At 46.0% G+C, this 27485-nt stretch overlaps 1 protein-coding gene across 1 annotated transcript in view; it reads right to left on the bottom strand.

The window, feature by feature from the left end:
• The window catches only part of LOC132779722 (SCO-spondin-like), a 165375-nt gene that overhangs the window by 91058 nt on the left and 46832 nt on the right, over positions 1–27485 (bottom strand). The window contains exons 26-45 of the mRNA XM_067470583.1: positions 26736–26829; positions 25486–25886; positions 24953–25183; positions 24486–24692; positions 21821–22057; positions 20381–20503; positions 19617–19711; positions 19018–19255; positions 16799–16951; positions 16464–16604; positions 13902–14084; positions 13647–13797; positions 11383–11542; positions 11231–11285; positions 9922–10038; positions 8626–8844; positions 7127–7224; positions 4795–4936; positions 2546–2710; positions 1565–1739 (exon numbers count right to left, since the gene is read on the bottom strand). Of these exons, the coding sequence (XP_067326684.1) occupies positions 1565–1739; positions 2546–2710; positions 4795–4936; positions 7127–7224; positions 8626–8844; positions 9922–10038; positions 11231–11285; positions 11383–11542; positions 13647–13797; positions 13902–14084; positions 16464–16604; positions 16799–16951; positions 19018–19255; positions 19617–19711; positions 20381–20503; positions 21821–22057; positions 24486–24692; positions 24953–25183; positions 25486–25886; positions 26736–26829 (3385 nt within the window). The remainder of the gene's footprint in view (positions 1–1564; positions 1740–2545; positions 2711–4794; positions 4937–7126; positions 7225–8625; positions 8845–9921; positions 10039–11230; positions 11286–11382; positions 11543–13646; positions 13798–13901; positions 14085–16463; positions 16605–16798; positions 16952–19017; positions 19256–19616; positions 19712–20380; positions 20504–21820; positions 22058–24485; positions 24693–24952; positions 25184–25485; positions 25887–26735; positions 26830–27485) is intronic.

Here is a 27485-nt window from a genome sequence, read left to right as displayed (position 1 = left end):
TCTGGCTCACCCTCTATGCTCTGTTCCATTAGGAAGGAGAGAGATAGTGTTCCTTGGGAGTTGCAGATCTGCAATGGAACACAGTCTGGTCACTTTTCTCAAGAGAAGAGGAAGGAGTGCATTTTGGAGTCATGTTCTTAGGGAAAGAGGAGGTGTTCTGGTGTTTTAGAAGCAGTTTAGAAGTTTTGGAACTATGCGTTGGCAGATTTGCAAGGAAGCAGTCTAGCCTAAGAAATGTTCTTCAAAGATGAAAATTGGTGAAATGGTGATGTATGCATGATGTTGAGTGAATGTTTATATGTGCGTGAATTCTGAGTAAAAATGTAATTCCCCTTTTTGCCTGTTTGTTAGCCAATGTAACTGTAGATTTGTGAATCCAATGCAGTTACATGGAATCTGTAGGTTCTGATACCCTCTCTCTTGCTGGAAAATTGCAGTAAAAAGAACCTATGCTTTAAAGTTATGGAAAAGTTATTCCCAGTAGGGCAGTGAATCCGGTGTGAACTTTGAAGAAGGTCTTCAAGCTCCTGGATCCAACCCTTCAAAATAGATTCAGTACCTTGAGTAGCTCCTTCAAAGTGAAGATGAAAGCAGGAAGTTGCCATGTATGAGTTTGGCTCCTTCCGTGATACGGCTCCTCCAAATAACGGGCTCATCCAAAAGAACCCATCCAGGAAGCCAGGTGGACAAAAGTGAGAGCTTAGCCTCTCCGGCAGTATTGCCACATGCCAAGACCTCCCATTGCTGCCCCACTGATGAGAGGGGGCTCTGCCTACCTGGCTCAAGGGGCGCTCTGAAGGCTCTTCTGGATACGGCTTCCCTGTGGTCCAGGGGCTGGAAAAACAGCAGCAAAGGACTGAACAAAACTGGGGTAAACAGTCTCAAAGGAGCAAAAGTCATAGGGTTTGATAGGGGAAAAAGCTCTCTAGAGTTTCGTTCCACTGAGAGACCACACCAAGCTGGGATTTCAGAGTAGAACTAAGGGTGCATCTACATGGCGGGATGAATGCAGTTTAGCTGCCAGGCTCAGTGTGATGAGATCACGAGAGTTAGTGAGACACCAGCTCTTTGGCAGAGAAAGCTTAAGACTGTGTAAAACTACAACTCCCACAATTCCGTAGCATTGAGCCTGGGCAGTCAAGATGGTATCAAACTGCATTAATGTTACAGTGCAGATGCAGAGTATGGGTCACAGCAGTGGAAAAGTACAAGAACTAGAAGCTTTGCGTCTCAATCACAGAGATAAAGGTGGCATATGAATCCAAAACAACAACATAACAAGAAATTCCTTGTTCAGAAAGTAGACTCTCATGCTCATGGGCCCAGAACAGAAATAGTTTCCAAGGACCTCTTTCCCCCAAAAGCCTGACTCTGTTCCTCATAGGAAAGGAAAACTGAGCCTGGGAATGAGCCTGGTCTCTACTTCCCAAATAAACATTCTAGTCCTCAAGAGAAAAGAAAGTACAATTATGATCAATCCAAATGGTGCCTCCCAAAGGCAGACCTCTGGAAAGGCATCCCAACGCCTATGACGGACCCCTGGAAATACCCTTCCAGATCTTACCGGATGGTTCCGGTTGGAGGGACGGGGCAGTCGGCCTCATCGGAGGCAGAGGGGCAGTCGGCAGCTCCATCGCACCTCTGGGATGCTTCAATGCAGAAGCCGGAAAAGGCGCAGGGGAACTGGGAGGGCAAGCAGCCGCCGGGGGCCACAGAGGGCCCTGGGGAGGGGGCCAGGCCTGCCAAGGAGACACGGAAGAGGCCGCTAAGAAAGCGCTGTTGGCCAGCAAAGGCTCTTTCCCCTCTCCCAACAGCAGAGGAGTCAATGTCCCGCACAAAACTATGCATTTGCAAGTTTGCTTATTTGTGGATTTGATCAATTCAGTCTTCTCTGGAAATCTCTGAGTCCTCCAGGACAAAATCAGAAGTTGGAGAACCTATAGATTCCTAGAGAAGCACAGCCGGTGGGCCACATGCACCCCCTGAGCTTAATTTTTCCTGAGGCCCCCAGTCAACCCCAAATCCCCCCAAGAGATGCCCCACCATTATTTTCTAAGATTTTTCAGGGCAATTTGGGTGTCAGGAGTCAATTTCTAAACTGACTGAATCATCCTGGCTGACTCCATTCTCTCTCTGTGACATTTTGAAGCCAACCGAGGGCGCTGGAAGCCTTGTATTGCAACTTGTGAAGCCACAAGTTCTGATAAGGAAACTGAGAAGAAGGGGAAATGGGCAGGAAAGGTGTATAAAAGGAAGTGGTGGTGGGAAAAAGTCAGCAGTGTCTTTCTTTGCTGCAGAGATACCAGCAATATATCCAGTTCAAAGCAAAACCGGCTTGTGAGTGGTCATTTAATATTGCTATATAGATCCTACAGTCTTACATTGAGAAATATCTCTGAAAATTTCCCTCAAAATATCCAAATGATCTACAAATCTAGATACTGATGCAGAATTACATCATTTCTGGGAGAGTGTGAGGGAATGTTTCCCACCCACCACTCAGTGATCTCCCCATTTTACACAGGGGCTTCCATCTCCCGCTTACCGCAGCGCCACTCATCGGAGAGGTCCCCACAGTCGTCCACCCCATTGCAGATGGTGCCATTGGGGCCGGCCGGGACGCACCGGCCGTTCTGGCACTGGAACTCCCGACTCCGGCAAGTCCTCCATCCCGGGGGAGACACTGGAGTTTCAGGGTGCTCGGGGGACACTAGGGGAGGTAGGTGGGGAGGTGAAGAAATGAGCCAAGGGTTACAAGGGCCGGGCTTTAGCACAGTGGGTTGAACTGCTAGCTGCAGTAAATCTTGCCCATCAAAAGGTCGACAGTTCAAGCCTAGATTGGGGTGAGCTCCCACATGTCAGCCCAGCTTCTGCTCATCTATTCAAAAACAGCAACGTGAGTAGATAAATAGGTACCACTTTGCCGGGGAGGTAATAAAAGATGCCCATGTGGACATGCCAGTGATTCAATCGGGAGAGCGTCTAAAGACAACAAAGCTCCTCGGCATGGAAGATGGAGTGACAGCCCCGTCCCCGTCCCATGTGGCCAGAGTCAAGCACAGCCTCTAGATGCCGGAGATGGAAAAAGATGGGAAGCCATTACCTCTGTTTATGTACTGGCTGTCTTTTGTTAATTGTATAACAGCATTGAATGTTTGCCATATACGTACACTGTAATCCGCCCTGAGTCCCCTCGGGGGGATAGGGTGGAATATAAATAAACATTATTATTATTATTATTATTATTATTATTATTATTATTATTACAAGGGGGGGGCAATGGAAGCTTTAGCGGACCTGTTACGTGAGACACCGCTTAACAGCACCAACTGTGGCTCTGGGCCAGAGTGAAGGGAGAGGTGGCCAGAAGACAGTTTCCCCCTTGTTTCCTGTGCTATGCTAATAATATAATGTAATGTAATATATTGTATATACATATAATATTTATAATATTATAATGCAATACAATATAATACTAATAATAATATATTATAATTATATATATTTCCTTTACATGTAATATTACTAATAATATTACAATATAATGGCATAGTACAATATAGTAATATATAACACTGATATTGTACTATGCTAATAATATACTATATTGTATTTATATATATCTTGTAAGCCGCTCTGAGTCCCCTTCGGGGTGAGAAGGGCAACATATAAATGTCATAAATAAACAAATAAATAAATCCTAGAGCTTTGGAAAAGCTACTATATTTACTTGAGTCTAAAATTCATCTTTTTTGGCTACATCACATTGCTAAAATTGAGGTACATAAGAGATAGGATGATGCATTAAAATCCTCCATCTAACCTGGCTGTCATATCGGGCAAGAGATTCCAGGTGGGGACAGGAGAGGGAGAGGAAGTGGTGGCCTAACAACTACAAATCCCTTCTCCCACTCCAGCTTGCCCTCCCCTTCCTCCTTGACTCGATGGTGTTGTAGCTCAGCAACCATCACAGCAGCCAAGAGTTGGGGCTGATGGGTTCACTGATGACTTAGAGTCCAAAGGGGTTGTGGGCTTTCCTGGGATTCATTCAGACACAGGCCAGGAAAGTGAAACCATTTCAGAGATGCAGGGCCAGATGCAGAGGGTGAGAATCTAATTCTCTTTGAACCTCAAGACCAGTAAGAATCATCCACCCTGGATAAAGACTCCAGCGGAGATGATTGAATGAGGGACCTTCATGGGAAAGCACTGGTTGTTCTGACTTCAGCAAGGAAGCATGCTTGCAGATTAGAGCAGATGGTCAGCTTCGTAGAGCAACACAGCATCGTGAGAAATAGAAATTCCAGGGCAGACAGAATGCTTTCATGTCTCTATATTAGGAGGTAAGGTTCCCCTTTGACTTCAGTTCAGGCAACATGGCGTTTAAGTTAACAGCTAGGCCTGGCTCTCTCATTCAAGTATTGGTTTTGGATCTAAGTATTTTATGTTCTTGTTTTGTATTTCTGCTCAAGTTTTGTTCATGGTTTTCAATCTAAGTATTTTATCTTCTTCATTCTTGCTCAAGTTTTGTTTATGGACTTAAGCTGCCTTTGTGTTCTGGGACTATCTCTGGACTATTTTACCCTTGGATTCACAAGAGACCATTGATTGCCAATTATTTGGATTATACACCCAATTTCCTTAATTTTTGGATTTTTTTCTATATATATCTTTTGTGTGTTTTTACAGTAAACAGCTTGCTTCTATCTTGGTCTCCTGGGTGATGCTGTGGTCATAGGTGGCTTCAGGTCTGGGGTGCGACAGGTGGGCTAATTATACACCCCAGGGCCGCACCTTTCCCACAGCCCAGCAGCTCCATGCGTAAGAAGATCCCGTTGTGGAAGTCACGGGGCAGGAGGCGGACGCGCCGGGCTTGCACCATGTGATGGAAGGTCCGCACCACTGGGGTCGAGTCATCCAAGTTCCCCTGGAAGAGCTGAAAAGGAGGGAGGAGGGAAAAGGGAGAGCACAGAATAGTCACAGAAGGTACCTTCAGACGAGGCGTGGGAAAACTTGGGCCCTCCAGGTGTTTTGGACTTCAACTCCCACAATTCCTAACAGCCGGAGTTGAAAGCACCTGGAGGGCTGAAGTTTGCCCATGCCTGGTCTATACTGCCATATAATTCAGTTCAAAGAAGATCATCTGGATTCTATGGCAGTGTAGATGGGGCCTGACACAAGTGAACGCTTCCATTGCAATACACCCAAGAAATACAATTGGAAATACAATTATTTATTACTAGCCGTCCCCTGCCACGTGTTGCTGTGGCCCACTCTGGTGGTCATGGGGGTTCTGTGTGGGAGGTTTGGCCCAATTCTATCATTGGTGGGGTTCAGAATGCTCTGTGATTGTAGGTGAACTACAAATCCCAGCAACTACGACTCCCAAATGTCAAGATTCTATTTTCCCCAAACTCCACCAGTGTTCACATTTGGGCATATTGAGTATTTTTGTAGAGTTTAGTCCAGATCCATCCTTGTTTGAGTCCACAGTGCTCTCTAGATGTAGGTGAACTACAACTCCAAAACCAAAGGACACTGCCCACCAAACTCTTCCAGTATTTTGTTGGTCATGGGAGAACTGTGTGCCAAGTTTGGTTCAATTCCATCGTTGGTGGGGTTCAGAATGCTCTTTGATTGTAGGTGAACTATAAATCCCAGCAACTACAACCCCCAAACGTCAAAAGCAATTTTTTTGAGTGAAGGACATAGATTGGGTTGTTAGGTGCCTTGTGTCCAAATTTGGTGTCAATTCATCCAGTGGTTTTTGAGTTCTGTTAATCCCACAAACGAACATTACATTTTTATTTATATAGATTTATTTATTTACCACACTTTTATCCCGCCCTTTTCAGCCTGAAGGCGACTCAGGGCAGTGTAAACAATTAGATGCCGAACACACATAAATACATCATTTTAAAAAGGTTAAATCACATAATAAAATTCTTATAAAACAATTTAAAACTATTAAAATCAATGACTTCTGGGTTTAAATCCATGTCCATTGGCATCATTAAGCCATTCCATATTCGTTCACAATACTGAGTTTATCTGGTTACAATGAGGTTCCATAAGCTTGCTTATGGTTTTTACTCTTATGAGCCAGGTTTTTACTCTTTTCCTAAAGGTCAGGAGGGAGGGGGCCAATCTAATATCCCCAGGAAGGGAGTTCCACAGCCGAGGGGCCACCACTGAGAAAGCCTTGTCACTTGTCCCCTCACAGCGTGCCAGTGAGGCAGGTGGAATCGAGAGCAGGGCCTCCCCAGATGAAGGTTTGTAAGGGGAGAAAGAAGAGGCTCTGGTCAGGAAATGAGAAGATGAAATCAGAAGGATTCCCAGATTCTCAAGGCATGTCAGGGAGTCATTCCTCCCAGCAGGAGCACCTGAGATGGTCTTCATGGAGAACACAGCCTCTGCCCCATCATCAGCCTTAATAGCAGTGACATCTCCAGCTCATCCCCTGTTTGGGTATCACCCAGCACGTCAATGACTTAACTCAACAAATAGTTTCCTAAGATCTACAGAGACACTCACTGGAACACCCCAGCAAGCGAGAGTCCAAAAGTGGCAGGCTCAAACCCAGAACCTCAATCAATGGCTGATACCAAATGAGGGACTCCCCCCTGGGCACACAGAAGACTAGGCGACTTGGAAGGCGCTGAACAGACTGCACTCTGGCACCATGAGATGCAGAGCCAACCTCAAGAAATGGGGCCACAAAGTGGAGTCCTCGACATGCGAGTGTGGAGAAGAGCCAACCAGTGACCACCTGCTGCAATGCAACCTGAGCCCTGCCACATGCACGATGGAGGACCTTCTTGCGGCAACACCAGAAGCACTCCAAGTGGCCAGATACTGGTCAAAGGACATTTAATCAACTACCAAGCTTGCAAACTTTGTATTTTATATGTTTTTTGTTTGTTTTTGTTAAAAATGTAATACAAATGTCTAATTGCTGATGACACGATAAATAAATAAATAAATAAATAAATAAATAAATAAATAAGCCCTAATAGCCACTGGTCCCCAGCCTCCCATTCTCTCTCCAGGGCCTGATCTCTTGCACATCTTCCATGCCAGATGAGAGCCTTACCTTTGGTTCAGGTGTGGCACCTGTGGAGGAGGCCTCCTGGTAGTCATGCCACCCTACACCATCCAGGCTGAACTGCAGGAAGAAGCTGGAGACGAAGGCGTCCGAGGATCCCGCCCCCTGCGTCACCACCCCTGAGGAAGGGCAGAACACAAGTGTCCAGCACAACATACAAATGAAACAACATATTTTTTTTTCTGGCACTGGATCCCACAGATGCCATGTGGAATCCTCTTCTTCCTTTCAGATCCCTGGACCAAGGGGAAATTTCAGGAAAACCCAGTAGCACTTATGGAGAGGGGGAATAAATTTTGATATTACACAATGTAAAGCAATTTTTGTTCCTGGGTAATAAATATCATTTCCAAATTAATTCTATCATAAAAACATGGGAAAGGTTTATTAAACTGCAAAAAAAGTTGTGTTTGTGGGAGGGACATCACATTTTGATCTTGTTTTACAGTGAATTCAACAAAGTTTGTGGCAGCCACAAAAATGAAGTTTCTGGAGTGGAACAACGCACAATTAAACAGGAAATAACACTTTCAAACCAGAAACAGATTTTTTTAAAATCTTGTTAACATAGTTTTATTGCTATCTCACTTTATCCATAGAACCCACTTTATTCATAGAATCCAGGTATTCCTGGATGACTTGTTTCCCTATTTAGGGTTGGATTTCCCCTAATCCCTCATCCAATCCATCTTGCTGAGGTTGAGGACAGCTTTCTTTCTATGAGAAGACTGAGGTAAGGAAGGCATTGAGTAGTTCTGCCTTTGCCCTATCAGCATTGCCCCATCTTCTCCTCGCAGAGGCCCTATCATCTCCTTGTTATTCCTTTTTCTACTGACATAAGCAAAGAAGCCCTTTTTATTGTTTTTCACGTCCCTAGCAAGCTTGAGCTCATTTTGCGCTTTAGCCTTGCGTATCTTTTCCCGACAAGAGTTGGCTATTTGTTTGAATTCATCTTTGGTGATTTCTCCCTTTTTCCACTTCTTGTGCATGTCTCTTTTGAGTCTTAGCACAGTTAGAACATCCATTCGGGCTTCTTTGCTGTTGTCTGATTTTTTCTCTTTGTTGGCACTGTTCACAGTTGCGCCTTGAGTATTTCACTCTTGACAAACTCCCATCCATCCTGAACTCCCTTGTCTTTTAGTATCTATGTCCACAGAATGCCGCTCAGTATTTTCTTCATTTCTTGGAAGTGAGCTCTCCTAAAGTCTAGAATGTGAGTTTGACTTGTCTAAATTTCACCCTCCCTTCGTATCGCAAACGGCAGGAGCACATGGTCACTTGCCCCTAAGGATCAAACCACTTCGACTGCATTGATCAGGTCCTCCACATTTGTTAGGATGAGATCGAGAGTAGCCGCTCCCCTTGTTGCCTCTTCTACCTTTTGGACTAGCTATTTAAAAACCCAGTACTCGAGTCTATCTATTTCTTTCTCTAAAAGTGCCTGATGCCCTCTGTCACACTGAAAACAGATAAAAGAACATTTATAAGTTTCAGAAAGTGTTCATGACATGGCCACCTACCTGTCAGGTTCCAGGGCTCCCCTAGGTCCACCTCCAGGAAGGGTGGCCGGGAGAGGAGCTCGGGGTAGGCCTCCGCCCGCGGACCCCATCCCTGCAAGTCAGCGCTGGGCAGGACACCATTGAGGCGTGCAGCATGAGCTGGGTTCTCCGGCTGCTCTGAGGAGGCACTGAAGCTGGCATCCGGCAGGGAGGCGATGCCTAAGGGGCTGTAGCAGAGGTCTGTGGTGGAAACAGAATTGGAAAGTCGGGATGACTCTGCCTTTGTGTATGCAGCACACCGTACATCCAAGTTTGCAAGAGTCATTTTTGGGACAGTTAAAGGAGTGCCCTTCCCTATGCATGTCTTCCCAGGAACTGCTGGAGAGGGCCTCCTGGAGTGTTCGACCTCAACCTGGAGAAATAGGGTCTTCCCTACTGTGGTCTCTCCATTACAGAATGTCCTCCTTTTGGCTCTGAATTTGGCTCCTTTGTAGTGTCAAGGGCAAACATCATTGTAGCATTTGCGTCCTATTTAATAATAATAATAATAATAATAATAATAATAATAATAATAATAGAAATCCAGCATATATATCTTGTTTGCTGTGTCATACTGTGTTTTTGTGTCAGAATCATCATCATCATCATCATCATCATCATCATCATCTTTATTTCGAGACCGCCCTCTCTCCCCGGAGGGACTCAGGGCGGTTTACACGTAAAAAGGCAAAACATTCAATGCCTCAAAATAGGTGGAAACACATCAAATAATACAAAATAATGAAGAGTAACAACAGAAAATAAAATAAAAACAAAAACAATCCATTAAGGCATAAAAACTAAAACATAAATAAACATTACGATGTACACCCGAAAAGCAAATTATGAGGAATTACATTAAAAATGGTTAACATTTTTTTCAATTTACTTTTTTTCCATTGGCATGTCTTTGTTTATTTTCAACTTTCAAGGTATTTTAAGCTAATCATTCTGGATTTGTTTAAATTATTGTTGTTGTTATTAAAAGTAATAATAAAAATCAGGAATTGTTCTAATCTATTTGTATCAGTTTTATTTGTAAGTCCTTCTGAGATCCCATAATATAGGGCAAGGCATCAAATAGTAAACAAATCACCAAATCACTATAAGGGAAGATTAATTCTGCTCTTGAAAAAGGCTCCCTGCAGAGAATTGGAAAGAAACATATTAAATGCTCCCTGGAAGCCATTGTCAGGCCCCATAGGCCACATGTGGCTGTTAGAGTCCCATTGTCCACCCTGGACGATAGAAATAGAGGACTGATGGGCGGGGACTCACCTCCCAGCGGGGGCAGAGGGAAGGTGCTGAGGCGGGCTGTGGTGGAGGTGGCCACTGGACTCACTCCAGAGGGTCGTGAGGGTCCGACTGTAGTGGTAGTGACCGTTCGTTCCTCATCTGAACAGAAAGGAAACAAGAGGCCAGGTGAGACCCAGAGTCCACAAGATGGTTGTGCCTCAGAATAAGGTTCACCTTGCTTTCAACCAACACCAAATCACAGTTGTGAAATATATAGTTTATTGTAAGGGTTCCAAAGGAGGACAAAGCAGTACAAAGTTCAATAGTTCAGGTTAAATGCAATCCTTAGAAATAATCCACTATAATCCATAGAACCAAAGGCAAGAAGCATGAAGCACAGGGTCAGTGCAAAATCCAAAAAACAGCATGAGGAAATCCAGGCCCCAAAGCCACAGGAACATGAGCTAGTGAAGAGCAACGTTGAAACTGACGAGAATCCCCAGAGCAAGCCCTAATATTCACTAAGCATCAAAACATAAGCATCAAAACATTCAGTTTTCCTACCGAACTGTACACATAGCTTACTGGTGACCTCACTGCTTGGCAGCAATTCTCGGACTCCGTCTCACACTTTCACTATCACTATAGAATCATAGAATCAAAGAGTTGGAAGAGACCTCATGGGCCATCCAGTCCAACCCCATTCTGCCAAGAAGCAGGAATATTGCATTCAAAGCACCCCTGACAGGTGGCCATCCAGTCTCTGTTCAAAAGCTTCCAAAGAAGGAGCCTCCACCACACTCTGGCAGAGAGTTCCACTGCTGAACGGCTCTCACAGTCAGAAAGTTCTTCCTCATGTTCAGATGGAATCTCCTATGAGGCACCTAAAGACCTTGAGCTGCCCGTTTATCAGCATCTGCATTCTTTTCCTGTGAGAACCTTGTCTGCAGCCTCTGTACTGTTACAGAAGGCTGAGAAAACTGAAATCCATCATCAACAAACCCATCAGGCTGCTGAACCACAACAGAGATGGTCTAACAAAGGAGACAACACTTGAGGAGCTCTGGGTATAAGACGAAGCATTATTTCACCTTCTCTCTGCCTGACGGTAGGCTTCTTTCATATCACTCTCCACTGATTTAAAAATGAAGGGGATGGTTTTCCCATGGGTTTAAATCAAGCACAGGCAAACTTCCACCTTCCAGGTGTTTTGGACTTCAACTCCCACAATTTTATGTTTTTTATGAAAGGCATTCATTTCTACTTATGGGGATTGTTTTGCTATCTGGCTCAGAAGGAAAAACTATCCTCAAAGAGGGTCAAAGAGAATTCAGTCAACCTAGGGACTCACCGGCCTCCCTGCAGAAGCAGCAGTTGTCTCCCCAGCCCTCCACCAGGACCCGTCCCTGCAGCAAAGAGTGGAGAGTCAGTCTGGGAGTCTGCACATACTCCGAGGGACCCTCTTTGTGGTTCCTCAAGGGTCGGGGAAGGCTTTGCGCTCACCTCGGGACAGGGAACCGTGCTGTAAGGGCAGTACTGGGAGCACTGCACCGTCCGGTTGGGGAGGCACTGGCACACCTGGCATTGCCCTGAGCGCCAGCGGTCGCCCATGGCGTGGGTCCGGCCGTGGTGCTCACACTCCTCACATGGCTCCGTCTGGCACCTAAGTGTTGGAGCATGCAAGGCATCAGTTAATGTGTGTGTCAACTGTAAAATAAGATGCATGAAGCTGATGGATCAGGCAATGGTTGGGGAGCAGGCTGAGCCTGGGACTTTTGATTACTGTTACATTTTTGTTCAGGCTTGAGCTCTGCAGGTGCAGAGTGAAGAAGAAGCAGAGAGACACAGATTTTGGAGGGTTTCTTTTTTTTTTTTGGTCGTGTCAGGAGCGACCTGAGAAACTGCAAGTCGCTCCTGTTGTGAGAGAATTGGCCGTCTGCAAGGACATTGCCCAGGGGACGCCCAGATAATTTGATGTTTTATCATCCTTGTGGGAGGCTTCTCTCATGTCCCCACATGAGGAGCTGGAGCTGATAGAGGAAGCTCATCTGCCTCTCCCCGGATTCCAGATTTTGGAGTGTACTCTTGCTTCACGAGCTGCTGAAGGAGTTTATCCACAGGGAAGGAGTTTATCCATTTTAAATATAAGGACATTATGTGAGTCGATGCAACTGATCACATGACTGTAAATATGTTGTTCCAAATTATGAAGAGTTCTTTACTATTTGCCTAGATGGAATATTTCCCTTCTCTGGCAAGGCAGTGTTTGGGCTGATCAAACGTGAACTACATGTGATTTATTTTTCATTATGCCACACTGAGGAGTCAGGAGGGACAAATGAGACAAATGAGAATCCCACAAACAGAGGAGGAAGATGATGTACATCAGGCATGTGCAAACTTCGGCCCTCCCTCCAGGTGGTTTGGACTTCAACTTCCAAAATTCCTAACAGCCAGTGGGAGTTGAAGTCCAAAATGCCTGGAGGGAGGGCCGAAGTTTGCCCATGCCTGATGTATTTATTTACTTTATTTATATACCGCTTTTCTCAGCCCTCAGGCGACTCAGGAAAACAGTTAATTGCATAAAGGATTTTTACCTAAGTGGCAATACTAGGAGTGTTGGAAACAGTCTAGAATACTAAGAGGCCCACAATGAAATGCAGTTAGCCTTGCTATTTTTGGATGCTGAGAAAGCATTTGACAACATATAATGGCCATTCATGTTGACAGTCATGGAGAATATCATCAGTTCTGCACCAAATTTTAAAGGATGGATTAATAAGAACTGTGACTAACAAAGTGCTCAAATCCTGATCAACAGAGACTGGAAAAGATCATGTCAGTGCAGAAAGCAAGTAGACAAGAATGACATCTTTCCCCATTATTGTTTCTAATGGTGATAGAAGTATTAAATAAAGCAACGAAAGCCAATAACTCACTAAAAGAGAATAATGTCACGTTTGGTGCTAGAGTCTGGAAATGCTCTTTCTTTGAACTACCAGTGGGATTCTGGGAGCTGTAGTCCAAACAAAAGAGAAACTTTCCCCACCTCCCCTCAGAGCAATGTTCTCAGCTTCTCCATTCAAGCCATTTCCCAGATTCTGCAATGAACATAGAATTACCAGATGTCTTATTTCATGTCCTGAAAAGGTCTAACCTAGGCCTGGGTAACAACGCAAAAATTTGTTTCTAAAATCGATTTGTATTTGGGGGTTTTTTTTGTTTCGATATTTAAAATAATTACAAAATTTTCCTTTTAAAAAGTTCGATATTTACGAAATTTCGTAAATGGTAAAAAATTAACGAATCGATTTCCGAAACAATAACGAATCGATTCATTAATGGCGGACGCGACCGCGAAATACGCTAAAAAACCTCCAAAAACTTCTGAAGCTTCCCTCTCCCTCTGTTCTTGACTGTTGGTGTGATATTATAATTTTTTTTCACTAATTAAACCATAAAACTGGCCCAGACATGCGGAAATAATAACGAAACGACCTCGGAACAATAACGAAACGAATACAATAACGAAATACGAAGCATTTACAAAACGTATTTAAAAATTCGTTTTTTTTAATAATTGCTCCAGAATGGTTCGTTATCGTTTTGTAATTGGAAATATTAACGAATTATTAACGAATTACGAATTAACGAAACGAAACCGCCCAGGCCTAGTCTAACCATTTCTGACTGGTTCTGGATGGGATGGAGACTCCCCACCAACCCTCCCCATGCTCCCCTCCCATTTGTGCCCCATCTGGACCCACCTCCGGGCTTTGCGGTAGATGCCACGGCACTGGCGCCCATTTCCGTGTTTGCTGGGGTTGTTGGGGCTGCGGAAAGACCACTGGATGCTCTGCACCCCACAGGGGCCCAGGCAGTCCCCCCAGGGAGACCAGGAGGACCAGCCACAATTCACTGGGGACACAGGGAGAAGGAACAGGCAGCATCAGTGGCCTCCTCAGAATAGTCTCAGAAGCCCACGAGGACAGAGGGAGAAGCAGGAAGCCCAACCTCCCAACCTGTGCACTCGGGGTTCTGCCGGCAGCGCTTCATCTGCCCCTCCTGGCAAGTGCAGATCCGGCAGTTGACCTTGACCAGCTGGCCAGGCCAGTAGCGGACTCCCTCCACCTGGCAGGGACACTCCCGAGGGCGAACACACTGCTGTTCCGCATTCAAGACCAGCCCCTCAGGACACCAGCAGCCTGACGGAGAGGGAGAGAGACAGCGCATCATCAAGGTAGCCGACTCTCCTCTATCTCTGTGTTACCAGATAATAAAACTTCATCTTCCTCTGTCACTGTGTTCCCAAGAAACACAAAATTTGTTCACTGAAATATTCATAAGTATCAGGCATGGGCAAATTTGGGCCCTCCAGGTGTTTTGGACTTCAACTGTGGGAGCTGAAGTCCAAAACACCTGGATAGAGGGCTGAAGTTGGCCCACACCTGATGTATATGAAGGTGGTTTAACTTTACAGTGAGTTCAGTTCGACCAATTAAAAACAATAGAACAGACAGAATGGATACAATCAACTCAGCTACTGTCATGTTTTATGTTCTGCAGTTGATGGTGGTTGGTGATGGAAGGGTGATGTAAGCATTAGTTCTAAAGGGTTGAGTAAGCTTTAAGTAAGAGTTCTTGGGTGAAAGCAATTAAGGGTGGTGGTATGCAAGAGATGGGTTGCAGCTGGGTGTTTCTGGATATAAGGAGCGAGCCTTGGGACTGATCTTCGGGAGAAAAGTATTTATTTTATCTTGGTGGTAGATGCTGCTGGTTTCCCCCCAGGTTTGTGGATTTTCGGTGTCCTGACCTTTCTCCTGAACCTTTGGAATCCTGGAACCTTTAACCTTTGGATTGGCTTTTGACTACAATATAGACTCTTGATCCCTGGACTTAGTTTATTGAACTCTCAGCGTTTGACCACTGGACTGGACCTTTTGACTATGGAGTTATCTTGAACCTGTAACAGTATTTGCTGTTTTTGTTTTTTATTCTGTGGTGGAGTGCAATCTTTATATTTTGCATTTTGGACTATTAAAAAGCCAGAAAGCAAGTGCTGTTTTAATTAAATTGTTTAACACAAACTGAGTATTTGTTTTGTTCATCTCTACCTGATTAAGGCAGAGCCCTACATTGTTGTGGCCAATAAGAGAAGCATGACCCACAGCTGATGTGCTAAAGCAAACAAGACTCTGTCCCACACCCACCCTCAGGGACAGAGGGAGGTCTTCCTGCTGACCATGGTCTTTAGCCAGGTGCACAACATGGCATGCACTCAGGGCTAATCCAGACAGGGCTTTAAACACAGGAGTTCTCGTTTCAAAAAGAGGGGTGGATAGACAACGTCAGCACTAGGGCTGGGCAGTTTCGTTCGTTAATTTCATAATTCGTTATTAATTCGTATTTAAATTAGCTTACGATCTGATACTGAGCCATGCAGGAATAGTGTGAGGAGTAAATTAGATTCGAAATAATTTTTTCAATTTATTTCGTTATTGTTTCGTTATTATTTCGAAATTGTTTCGTAATTATTTCGTAATTATTTCGTAATTATTTTCGCATGTCTGGTGCAAGTTTTAGAGTTGTTGTGTGTTTTATCACACCAACAGTCAACAACAGAGGGAGAGGGAAGCTTCAGAAGTTCCCCCTGTCCCATTTGGAGGTTGTTTTTTTAGCATATTGCGCAATTGCGTCCGCCATTAACGAATCAATTCGAAATTAACAAAATTTCGTAAATAACGAAATTTCGTAAATAACGAAATTTTGAAATCTCAAAATTTTGGAAGTATTTAGAATTTGGAAACGCTAGCGCCCCCTGGAAACGAATCGAGTTTAGAAACAAATTTTTCCGTGGTTACCCAGCCCTAGTCAGCACTAAATACTCGCTGATTCGGACAAACTGAGGGAAACCGCGGGATAAAAAGCCCCCCTTTTATCCTGTTTCTGGCTGAAAGATGCACATCTTCCTATGTCTGTGTGACCCTGCATGACAAAAAACCCACATCTTTTCCTTTCCGGAGACTGCTCCAGCTGATTTCCATCCCTTTTTAAATGCCGGAAACAGCTGATCAGCTGCGGGCTGTCAATAGTGGTGTAGCTGAACTCTTTATTTAAACTCTTTATTTAACACTGTGAACACTAAAACACTGTAAACAGATTTTTAATAAATAATTAAGGGAAGGGAGAAATCCAGCGGAAGTTTTGTTTTTTAATTCCCTCCATTATGCACTGATCCATATATGCGCACTTGTGAATATGCTTGCATTTATTATATTTGCATCTGCACATATAAAGATCAGCACATATATTTAGAATCCCAAACTTCCATCAGATGTCCCCCTGTCCACCCTGTGAGGATGGCAGGGGAAGAAAGCCCGGGACAGGCTGGTTTGTGTGGGGACTTGCTCTGAGGACTAGGGTTTCTTTGCCCCTCTTTTTAATGCCACGTTTTGGCACTGTCTGGAAGTGCCCTCTGTCTAGCTGTTCATAAAACATACTGTGTTTTGTTGGGTGTCATTTGATCCAGTGTGGTCTGCTTGTACAACTTTGCTCTGTCCATCGTGACCAACTCATGCTCTCACCTGGCCTGCAGGGCCTGTCCTTTCTGCACCTGGTGCGACTGGAGAGCTCAGCGCATGACGTGGGGCAAGGGGCACACTTCCGGCTGACCAGCTCCCCGGGGCAAGTGGAGGCGTTGAGGCAGTCTTCCTGCTGGCACAGCTCTGTGGGCGATGACAAAAGAGGGGTGTGTATAAGGGAGTCTTGGCCTGTGTTGCCCTGATTGTGCTGTCACTCATGTGTGCAAGACAGCTTTTCCCCTTTCCTGGTCCCCAGGACAAAGGAGTGCCTCCACTTCTGCCACAGAGGGTCCCATTGGTGCCGCTTCCCACCTCCTCATCCCTCGGAACTGACTCACGGATCTCTAGCGAAGTGGCTGACGCATCCGGCGTCTCAGTACAATGGAGGCCCCCATTTTGGGAGGGCAGGCACTCCCGGCGCCGGACCACCACCCCACGGCAGTCCTGGGTGCAGTTTGACCATGTTGTCCACTCACTCCACCGGCCATCAACTGTAGGGAAGGGACGGATGTGAGGAATGGATTGAATGAAATTGTATGATTGGGGTCTGGCTAAGGGCCTATCAAGTCTTGGCAAGACTGAAGAGACCATCCTAAAATTAAAACAAATGGCATTATGTAGGAGATGAAGATCTGATTAACTTTGGAATGGGACAACTGCTGAACTGACATAACCAACCTTGGAACTTTTGATGTCAACAACTCATGTTTACATATGTATTGTCAAAGGCTTTCATGACTGGAATCACTAGGTTCTTGTGGGTTTTTCGGGCTATATGGCCATGTCACTACCTCTGAGGATGCTTGCCATAGATGCAGGCGAAACGTCAGAAGAAACTCTAGAACATGGCCCTATAGCCCAAAAAAACCCACAAGAACCTCATGTTTACACAGTCAGAGTCAATGACTCTTTCCTAGAATCATAGAATCGTTGAGTTGGAAGAGACCTCGTGGGCCATCCAGTCCAACCCCTTTCTGCCAAGAAGCAGGAAAATCAAAGCTATTTAAGTTAGGGAAATCAGAAATTATTTATTATTTATTATTTATTTATTTGTGTTTATTATTTATTTGTGCCCAAAGGCAACTCAGGGTGGCGTACAAATCGGCACATTTAGATGCCATACATAAATACACACATCGGTAAAAAGGAAAAAAAATCACATTACAATACATTTTAAAACCGTAAAAGCAATAATAATCCATATAAATAAAAATGTTCTGTTTGTTTGTGGGATTAACATAACTCAAAAACCAAGACGCCTCTCAGGTCAACGAGTGACCATCACTCATAAAAACACTGAAAAACACAGCAGAAGGGACTTAAAAAGCCAAAAAAACCCACAAAAAAATCATTACAACGCATGCGCAAAACCACATATATATACACAAACACACATATATACACACATATATGCATATACACACACAAAGAACATACACAGGAAGGAAGGAAGGAAGGAAGGAAGGAAGGAAGGAAGGGTAGAGAAGGAAGGAAGGAGAGAAAGAGGGAGAGAAGAAGGGAAAGAAGGAGGGAAGGAGAGAAAGAAGGAAAAAAGAAGGGTAGAAAAGGGAGGAAGGAGAGAACGAGGGAGAGAAGGAGGGGGAGAGGGAAGGAGAGAAGGAAGGAAGGAAAGAAGGGTAGAGAAGGAAGAAAGGAGAGAAGGAGGAAAAGAAGGAGGGAAGGAGAGAAAGAAAGGTAGAGAAGGAAGGAAGGAGAGAAGGAAGGAGAGAAAGAGGGAAAGAAGAAGGGAAAGAAGAAGGGAAGGAGAGAAAGAAGGAAAGAAAGAAGGGTAGAGAAGGAAAGAAGGAAAGAAGGAGGGAGAGAATGAAATAAAAAAGTGAAAGAGGGAAGGAAGGAGAGAAGGATCGAAAGAGGGAGGGAGGGAAGGAAGAAAAGAGACAAGGAGGGATGGAACAAAGAGCAAAGGAAGTGAGAAAAGAAACAAGTAGAAAGGAAGAAAGAAGAAGGGGAAAAAAGAGGTAAGGAAGGAAAGAGGGAAGGAGAGAAAGAAAGAAGGAGAGAAAGGAGGGAAGGTTGACCACAGCAACACGTGGTGGGTACAGCTAGTAAAAATTATAAAAAACTAAACAATGAAACAATGACTCCTTGTGTTAAGAAAGAAAAACAATATCTGTTCCGGAATTGATGGCGCTTCAGCAAGTCTTAGCTGAATGACAACTTGTCAAAACAATCAAATAATGGAGAACCAAAAAGTTCTATATAAGGAGACCCTTTTCTCTTCGAAAAGTGTGGCAGATTGTGAGGAATGCAGCTCCATCCTCCTAACAGCCTGATCAACTTAACAGAGAGGGATGGTGAGTATGATGTATGTGAGTGAATGTATCTGAGTGAATGTTAGAGTATACATGACGATTTCCCCTTTTTTCTGGTATAGCTATTATTAAACCAGGACTGGGATCTGTGTGTCTTCTTCTTCCTCTGGAAATGCCTGATGCACTCTGTCCCACTTAAAATGGATTAAAGAACATTTCTAAGATTCAAAAAGTATTCATGACACGGAGGGAGGAGATGGTGGGCAAAGGAAAGTCCCCCTCACCTGGGCAGGCCACCGCAAAGCACTGCTGCGCCTGTGTCTCCTCCCCCAGGCAGTGGCGCAGGACGTCATCGGCTCTCCGAGTGCAGCTTCTCCGTCGGACTTGGAGGCCCGTCCCACACAACCGGCTGCAGGCGCTCCAGGCGGCCCAGGGAGCCCAGAGGCCACACTCCCTTTCATCTGACGGGAGCCATCCGGAGGCTTCCGTGCCATCTGTGCAGTCGGCCAGACCATTGCACACCTGGAAGGGAGGCAACACTGACCTGGGGGCAGTTCACATGTAGAAGTGGGAGGCTACGAGCACTAGGTGCAAGGCTGGGTCAGTCTGGGCACACTGTTGAGCTGAGAAATTACTTTGCGGGCCTCATACTGTATGGATTTCTGCTGAGTTGGAGTGGGGCTGACCTATGCCCCACTCCTCTGACCAATACACATGCATTCCCCTTGAGATGAAGGGGCAGAATCTTGCCCTTCTGTTTTCTCTCAGGCGAAAACAAGCTGCTATGCTCTGTTCTTCCTCGTAAATGACATTTTCTGTCTTGTCTCTGATGCTGCTGAACCATGTCGACCTCAGTTTTCAGTTGTAAGGTAGGACATTGTACCTGTTTGAAGGTGATGCAAGAGCCGTCCCCACAGGAATATTCCTTGCAAGGCTCAGCGGTCTGGTTCCTTTCCCCAGGAGGAGGCCTTTGGCTTTCTGGGGTGGACAGAATTAGACACTGTGAATATTATTTATTTATCTACAGGATATATATTCCACCCTTCTCACTCAGAAGGAGACCCAGGATGGATCATAGAACAGATCACAAAACTTCCTCCTTTTTTGGCCAGATTGCTGGCATTTTTCTTTTAGGGGTGTCTTAAAATACTCACATTTTTGTTTTGTTTTTTCTTTGAAACTACTAGGTTGGCAGAAGCTGGGCTAAAGGCCAAGAGCTCACCCTGACCCGGGCTTTGAACTGTCAACCTTGGATTGACACGATTTACTGCAGCTGGTGGTTTAACCTGCTGTGCTAAAGCCATGCAAATAAAACTGGGAAATCAGGAGTAGAGAAGCAGGACTGCCCTGGTCCAGTTGAGAGACATGGGCCCTTCCCACTCTGGACTGGGAAAACTGAGCCATAGCTACCCATTCCAACCTCAAAGCACTCACTGTTGCAGGCTGCATGGTAGCTGGGGGAGGGTGGAAACAACCCTTTATGTAACTTGTAGCACCTAGATGCCTAGTGCAACCCTCTCAGCCCGTAATCGAAGCAGGGGTGGCCATTTTCACCATTGCAAGGGCAGCTCAGCACAACGAGGGGGGTTCTTTAACAGCCTTCCAACTCCATCCCCAAATAGCCAGTGAGCAGCAAGGACTCCTTACCGCAAGCCAGTTCATCTTCTCCCTGGGCGCAGTCTGGAGACCCATCACAAACCCGGGAGACATTGATGCACATGCGGTTGTTGCAAATAAAGAACCCCGGGCAGGGGGGAATCTGAGTAGAACCTGTAATGGGAAGAAGGCAGGGTTTCCCCTGTGAAACAGGTCTGGGAATCATCCAGACAGAAAGACTTTCCCTTCAGGAAATGGAGGTGGAAACCATTGCTTCAAAACATTTGGACTTAGCATTGAATTCAGCGATTAGATCAGGCCTTAGTTTAACTGCGAGCTTCAACAGAGAACTCACCAGGAAACATGGACAACAATTGTCCTCACAAAAGAAAATTCTCCAAGGTCTGATTAAGCTGCCATTGTTCCCATTCTCTGTGTTGCACTCCAGAACAGGAACTAGCCCCTCTGACTATAAACACACCACATGTTGAGTAAAGGAACAGCTTAGCAAAAAAAAAGCCAGTAGAAATAAATGTTTGTAAAGATAGATAAGGCTCCAAAAAGCAATAAGGCATTCAAAGGCAGCCAGATAAAACAGTGTCTAAGCGTAGCATTCAAAAACAATGTCCAAAACACAGGACATTATAATCCAAGGCAATGATATCCAGACAGGAATCAAACAAGAAGCAAGAACAGACCAGACGCTGCTAGTCACCTTAAAAAGCTAGAAAAAACCATGAAGACGAGACCACTTGAACAGGGATTCCATGAGGCTTATACTTGGTTTCCAAACGATGCCTGATCTGACAAGATTTTCTACAGACAAACCTTAAATCCCAAAAACTGGTTTCGCTTTCCCCTAGACTTTTACTTTAATTGACAAATTCTTTCGGATCTACATAAACATTGGGCCTCTTGTCGATTCTGGCTCATCTCCAGCCGCCGACTCTGCTTATCTGACTCCTCATTAACTTGACCAGGCGTCAGACTGTTTTCCAAACTAGAATCTGGAGAGCTCACAGGTGGAGGGAGTAAACCTTTCTCCCAAGGCCTGACAGAAACATTCTCATGAGAATCTGCCCTTTGCACCGCATGCTCCTCTCTGTCAGTGTCTGCATGAAACTCTTTGACCAAAGTGTCTCTATCTTGCACCTCAGAGTCAGTCCCAGCATCCCCCACATCAGAAGCAACAGGAGACCGATTTCCCTCCTCAATACACACATCAGATATAGAAACATCAGGAGACTGAAACACATTCACAGGTTCAAGCACAGACTCAGGTTCAATCACAGGCTGAGTCCCAACACTCTGACTTTTGCAATATTGTGATGGTATCAAGACACACACATTATTACAACGGCTAAATACAGGGAAATGAATACAGACTGGTTAAACCTGTTCCAAGCTGGTTTAAGTGTGATGCGTGGGCAAGGCTTCCTGGCATCATCATCATCATCACCATTATCCCAGGGTCCCCAGTTTCCCACTGACCGCAGGTGTCGACGCTCTCATCTGACTGGTCCTGGCAGTGGGGCCGCCCGTCGCAGAGGTGGATGTAGGGGATGCACTCGTCCCCGAAGGCGCAGGGAAACTGGTCCAAGCCGCAGGTGCGGTTGCAGTACAGCTCATCGCTGCCATCCAAGCAGTCAGCTTCGTTGTCGCAGACCCAGCCCCGCGGCTGGCACTCCCCGCTCTGGCAGAGGAACTCATAGCGTCCGCACGGAGGGGCTGCCAAGAATCATAGAATCATAGAATCAAAGAGTTGGAAGAGACCTCCTGGGCTATCCAGTCCAACCCCATTCTGCCAAGAAGCAGGAATATTGCATTCAAAGCACCCCTGACAGATGGCCATCCAGCCTCTGTTTCAAAGCTTTCAAAGAAGGAGCCTCCACCACACTCCGGGGCAGAGAGTTCCACTGCTGAACGGCTCTCACAGTCAGGAAGTTCTTCCTCATATTCAGATGGAATCTCCTCTCTTGTCGTTTGAAGCCATTGTTCCATTGCGTCCTAGTCTCCAGGGAAGCAGAAAGGAAGCTTGCTCCCTCCTCCTCCCTGTGGCTTCCTCTCACATATTTATACATGGCTATCATATCTCCTCTCAGCCTTCTCTTCTTCAGGCTAAACATGCCCAGTTCCCTAAGCCGCTCCTCATAGGGCTTGTTCTCCAGACCCTTGATCATTTTAGTCGCCCTCCCCTGGACACGTTCCAGCTTGTCAATATCTCTCTTGAATTGTGGTGCCCAGAATTGGACACAATATTCCAGGTGTGGTCTAACCAAAGCGGAATAGAGCATGGGGAGCATGACTTCCCTAGATCTAGACACTAGGCTCCTATTGATGCAGGGAGAATCGGGCTCGAGGGACACCTTCCCCTCCTCTTGCTGTGATGCATCTCTTTATCACCCCACTTTCCATTCTTTCACCACCTTCCCATCCTGCCTCCTGCCATTCGGCTCCTAATATCTAAAACAGTGTTTCTCAACCTTCTGAATGCTGTGACCCCTTTAGTACAGTTCCTCATGTTGTGGTGACCCGCAACCATCACATTATTTGCATTGCAACTTCGTAACCGTGATTTTGCTACTGTTCAGAATCATAAGGTAAATATCTGATTTGCAAGATGTATTTTCATTCACTGGACCAATTTTGGCAAAAATATCCAAAACTCTCAAATTTGAATACTGGTGGGGGTTTGAGGAATTGATTTTGTCATTTGGGAGTTGTAGTTGCTGGGATTTATAGTTCACCCACAATCAAAGAGCATTCTGAAATCCACCAACGATGGAATTGGAGCAAACTTGGCACACAGCATGCCCACAAGCAGGAGAAACTACTGTAAGGTTCTGGTGGACATTGGCCTTGATTTTTGGAGTTGTAGTACACCTACATCCAGAAAGCACTGTGGACTCAAACAATGATGGATCTGGACCAAACTTGGCACAAATACTCAGTATGCACAAATGTGGACACTGGTGGAGTTTGGGGAAACTACACCTTGATATTTGGGAGTTGTAGTTGCTGGGATTTATAGTTCACCTACAATCAAAGGGAATTCTGAACCCCACTGACAATGGAATTGAACCAGTCTTGGCATACAGAACTCCCATGAACAAAAGAAAATACTGGAAGAGTTTGGTGGGCATTGACTTTGAGTTTTGGAGTGTTAGTTCACAGAGCAGGAGGCGGGCTTTTGGTTGGAGGATTTGCCATCTGTTTCCAAAAAAGGACAGGTGGAGAGTTCTTCTCCCTTCCCTGCCAAAGGGGTTCCTCAGATCATCGGAAATATGTGCTTTCTGATGGTTTTTGGTGACCTCTCTGAACCCTCCTTCGACCCCTCCAGGGGTCGCGACCCCCAGGTTGAGAAACACTGATCTAGAACATCTTCTCCAAAGAGTTCTCAAAACTCACCCTGAACCTTCCGTGAAAGCAAGTCAACTCAGGACAAAGGCCCAGAGCAATAGAATCTCAGATCCAGAGCTCAGGTCCATGTAAAAATTTGCCAGGTTGCAAAGCAGAATTACATTCCATGCAACATCCCCCTGGCTTTAAGGAACTCCTTATCTCGTGATATCACTCCCTGGCTTCTTATCTCCAATCACAGGTCTCTGATCTCCAATCATTGGCTGGATTTAAGAGCAGAAGAGATTTGCAAGGCAGAAGTGGAACTCTACCAAGCTTCTCTTGGCCCAAGAACAGGAGATCCTCCATCCCTGATGTAAGTGGAGATGAATGAGGAAGACACCATGACATAGTAGCTTTGAGTGTCAGATTGAGGCCCCATCCACACTTTCCAACTGCATTGAACTGGATTATATTGGTCTACACTGCCATATACAATTAAACTGAAATATGAAATTGCATGATATGACAGTATAGATCACTGACCTGGGTTCTAATCATCTCTATGGGGCCTGGGTCAGGCTATTCTCTCTCAGCCTCTGCATAAATTCTACCAAGACAACCCTATGATAGGGTTGCCACAGCTCAGAAATGACTTGAAGGCACACAACAACAAGTTGTTGGCAAATGAGTCTGAGCTAAGCAAATTTATGGTTTGTATCAACATGATGTTTGGCCCTTATTGGCCTCTTCTAGTAGATAACAATAGACTGAATATGGCTTCCAGGGGGGCTCTGAAGGTGCCAGATTTGCTCACCAAGAGTCCTGTATTCAGATGCCGGGCGACTTGTAGGAAGGCCTGGGGTGGTCATGGTCACTATCGGAGTGGTCTGGATCACCAAACACTGAGTGAGCTTCTCATCAGACCCATCAATGCAGTCACGCACACCATCACAGGTCCGGAACTGGCTGATGCAGGTCCTGTCCGGACAAGGCAGCTGCCCAGGGGCACAGGTCACTTGGCCTAGAATGAGGAGAAGATGACAATGAGGGACAGGTAGGCCTCTTCCTACTATTGACTTTGACTGTTAGGAATTGTGGGAGTTGAAGTCCAAAACACCTTGGGGTCAAAAGTTTGCCCATGTCTGCTGTAGAATCATAGAATCCAAGAGTTGGAAGAGACCCCAAGCGCCACCCAGTCCAACCCTCTTCTGCCATGCAAGAGCACAGATCAAAGTAAACCGACAGATGGCCGTCCAGCCGCTTTAGGGCAGATGCCCTCACCTGAGCAAAATGCTTCATCTTCCCCGTCTGGGCAGTCCTCCTTGCCATTGCAGACCAGGGCTTTGGAGAGGCACTGTCCCTCGGGACACTGGAACTCGCCAGCTGGACAAAGGCAGTTGTGCTCATCGCTGAGATCACCACAGTCGTCGTGGCCATCGCAGCGGTGTAAGTAGGGCAGGCAAGGCCCGGTCGCACATCGGAGCTCACCTGGGCCACAGGGAGGGATGCAGCCTGAGGGAGGCCAAAGGAGGCAAATGAAATGGGCCACCCAACACAGCATGCAATGTACAGGCAGTTCAACCTCCGTCTCAGGGCACAAAAGCCCCTCACAGGCCCCATTTCGCCATCGCTTGGCTTTTGTTTACACTCAGCTGCAAAATGGGAAATGTGTTCAACTGGGCAGTGAGGTTTTCCACAGAGGAATAGTGGTAAGTTGCTTATCCCCAATCTGTTGCATGAGTTGCATTACTGGACAACGATAAAAGGTCTGGGTCAGGGCTAGTACCACGGGGTGGTACTCCTCTGAAACTCACCCTCTTCGTCTGAATGATCTGCAAATCCACAGTCGAGCTCCCCGTCGCAGAGGTGTTCGCGGGGGATGCAACGCCCGTTGGCACACCGGAACTCCTCCTGGGCACAGGCGGGCAGAGGGCAGCTTCTCTCATCCGAGCCATCCATGCAGTCCCGGGTGCCGTCACAACGGTAGCCCCAAGGCACGCACTGCCCACTGGCGCACTGGAATTGGTGTGGGGCGCAGCTCAGAGCACAGAACTCATCAGAGCCATCCCCACAGTCGTCCTCGTTGTCACAGACCCAGGCACTGGGAACGCAGCGGCCGCCCATGTGGCAGGCGAAGTCACCCTCGGCACAAGGGGAAGGGGCCGGGCAGGGCTCCAGGGGGGCAGTGCACTGCCACAGGCCGGCCTCACAGGAGCTGTGGAAGAGGAGTTGTGCAGTCAGCCATGGGTGATTTGAATGCAATATTCCTGCTTCTTGGCAGGGGGTTGGACTGGATGGCCCATGAGGTCTCTTCCAACTCTTTGATTCTATGATTCTTCCACATTGCATGGCTGTAGTGAGATAATTCCTCTTTAACTCCCATGGTTCTGTGCCATGGAATCCTGAGATAAAGGTAAAGGTTTTCTCCTGGCATTCAATCCACTCGTGTCCGACTCTGGAGGGTGGTGCTCATCTCCATTTCTAAGCTGAAGAGCCAGCGTGGTTCATAGACACCTGCTAGGTCATGTGGCCACTGGCATGGCTGCATGGAGAGCCTTTACCATCCTGCCAGAGCAGTGCCTATTCATCTACTCATATTTACATGTTTTCAAACTGCTAGGTTGGCAGAAGCTGGGACTAACAGCGTGAGCTCACCCTGCTCCCCAGATTCAAACCGCCAACCTTTTGGTCAGTAAGTTCAGCAGCTCAGCGGTTTAACCCACTACGCCATGGGGGGCTCCTTAGAGGAGGAGGAAATTCAATCCTCATCCAGGAAGCTTCCCACAGTGCAAACTGCAGGGTTCCACCAGATGCAGTAGCGAGAACTGGAGGGACCATGGGACACCCAATGACATGTGAATCACTGAATGCTACTATAGCAGGCATGGCCCAAGGTTGCCTACGTCTGCACTATAACGTCCTTTGGAGGGTGCCACCCCATGCATTTCCTTGACCCAAAGGACAGGGGAGAGGCTCCTTCCCACCTGGGCAGGGGCAGAGCAGGGGAGGGCCCTAAAGAAGGGAGTCTCCCCCCAGGAGGAACCCTTCATCCTCACAGACCTACCAGTTCCTGCACTCCTGCATGACCACGGCTCCCAGTGGGAACAAAGTGCCCTCCCAGTAGCAGGGGCACTCGGTGGGGTCGATGCAGCGGCCACCTGGTGGGTCAAGAACAGGAGAGAGAGGCAGGGTGTTGCACTCCAGAACAGGAAAAGCCCTCTGACTTTAAACACCACGCCATTGGATGGAAAACAATCCTTTTATTGAAGATAATTAAAAGCAGTAAAGTAAAAAGCACTTTAAAGAGATAGGAAAATCCAATTAGGTAAGAAGATAAGCAGGAACAAAGTGGTCCAGGGAAAATAGTCCAGCAAAGTCCATGAAAACAAAGTCAAAACTTCTCTAATAAAATCCAAGAAACCAGGAAACATGAATCCAAGGCAGAATATAAAATCATCGAATCCAAAAATCAAACCATGAAACAAAAGGCATGAATCTTCCAAGCAAGGCTTCCATAAAACGAGAACGAGAACTTGATTCCAAATGATGCTTCATCTGACTACATAACCTATACTTGGGACTTTTATCTCCTCGTTAGCTATGTCCCAAACGCTCAGAAATTGGTTTCGCTTTACTTTAGAATCACTTATCTTTTTCTCTCGGAGCCTAGCAGAACGCTGAAGCCATTCTTCGGCTTTTCTGTTTTGACTAATCTCCTCCCATCTATCTATTGGCTCATTAACTTCTACACCTGGTGCTGAGCTGTTTTCCAGCTCCAAATCATGGGAACTCTCTGATGGCAATTCAGGGAGCA

The sequence above is a fragment of the Anolis sagrei genome, chromosome 6, assembly GCF_037176765.1.
Source record: "Anolis sagrei isolate rAnoSag1 chromosome 6, rAnoSag1.mat, whole genome shotgun sequence".
NCBI classification, from domain to species: Eukaryota; Metazoa; Chordata; class Lepidosauria; order Squamata; family Dactyloidae; genus Anolis; species Anolis sagrei.
This window is presented reverse-complemented; position numbering and strand designations above follow the sequence as displayed.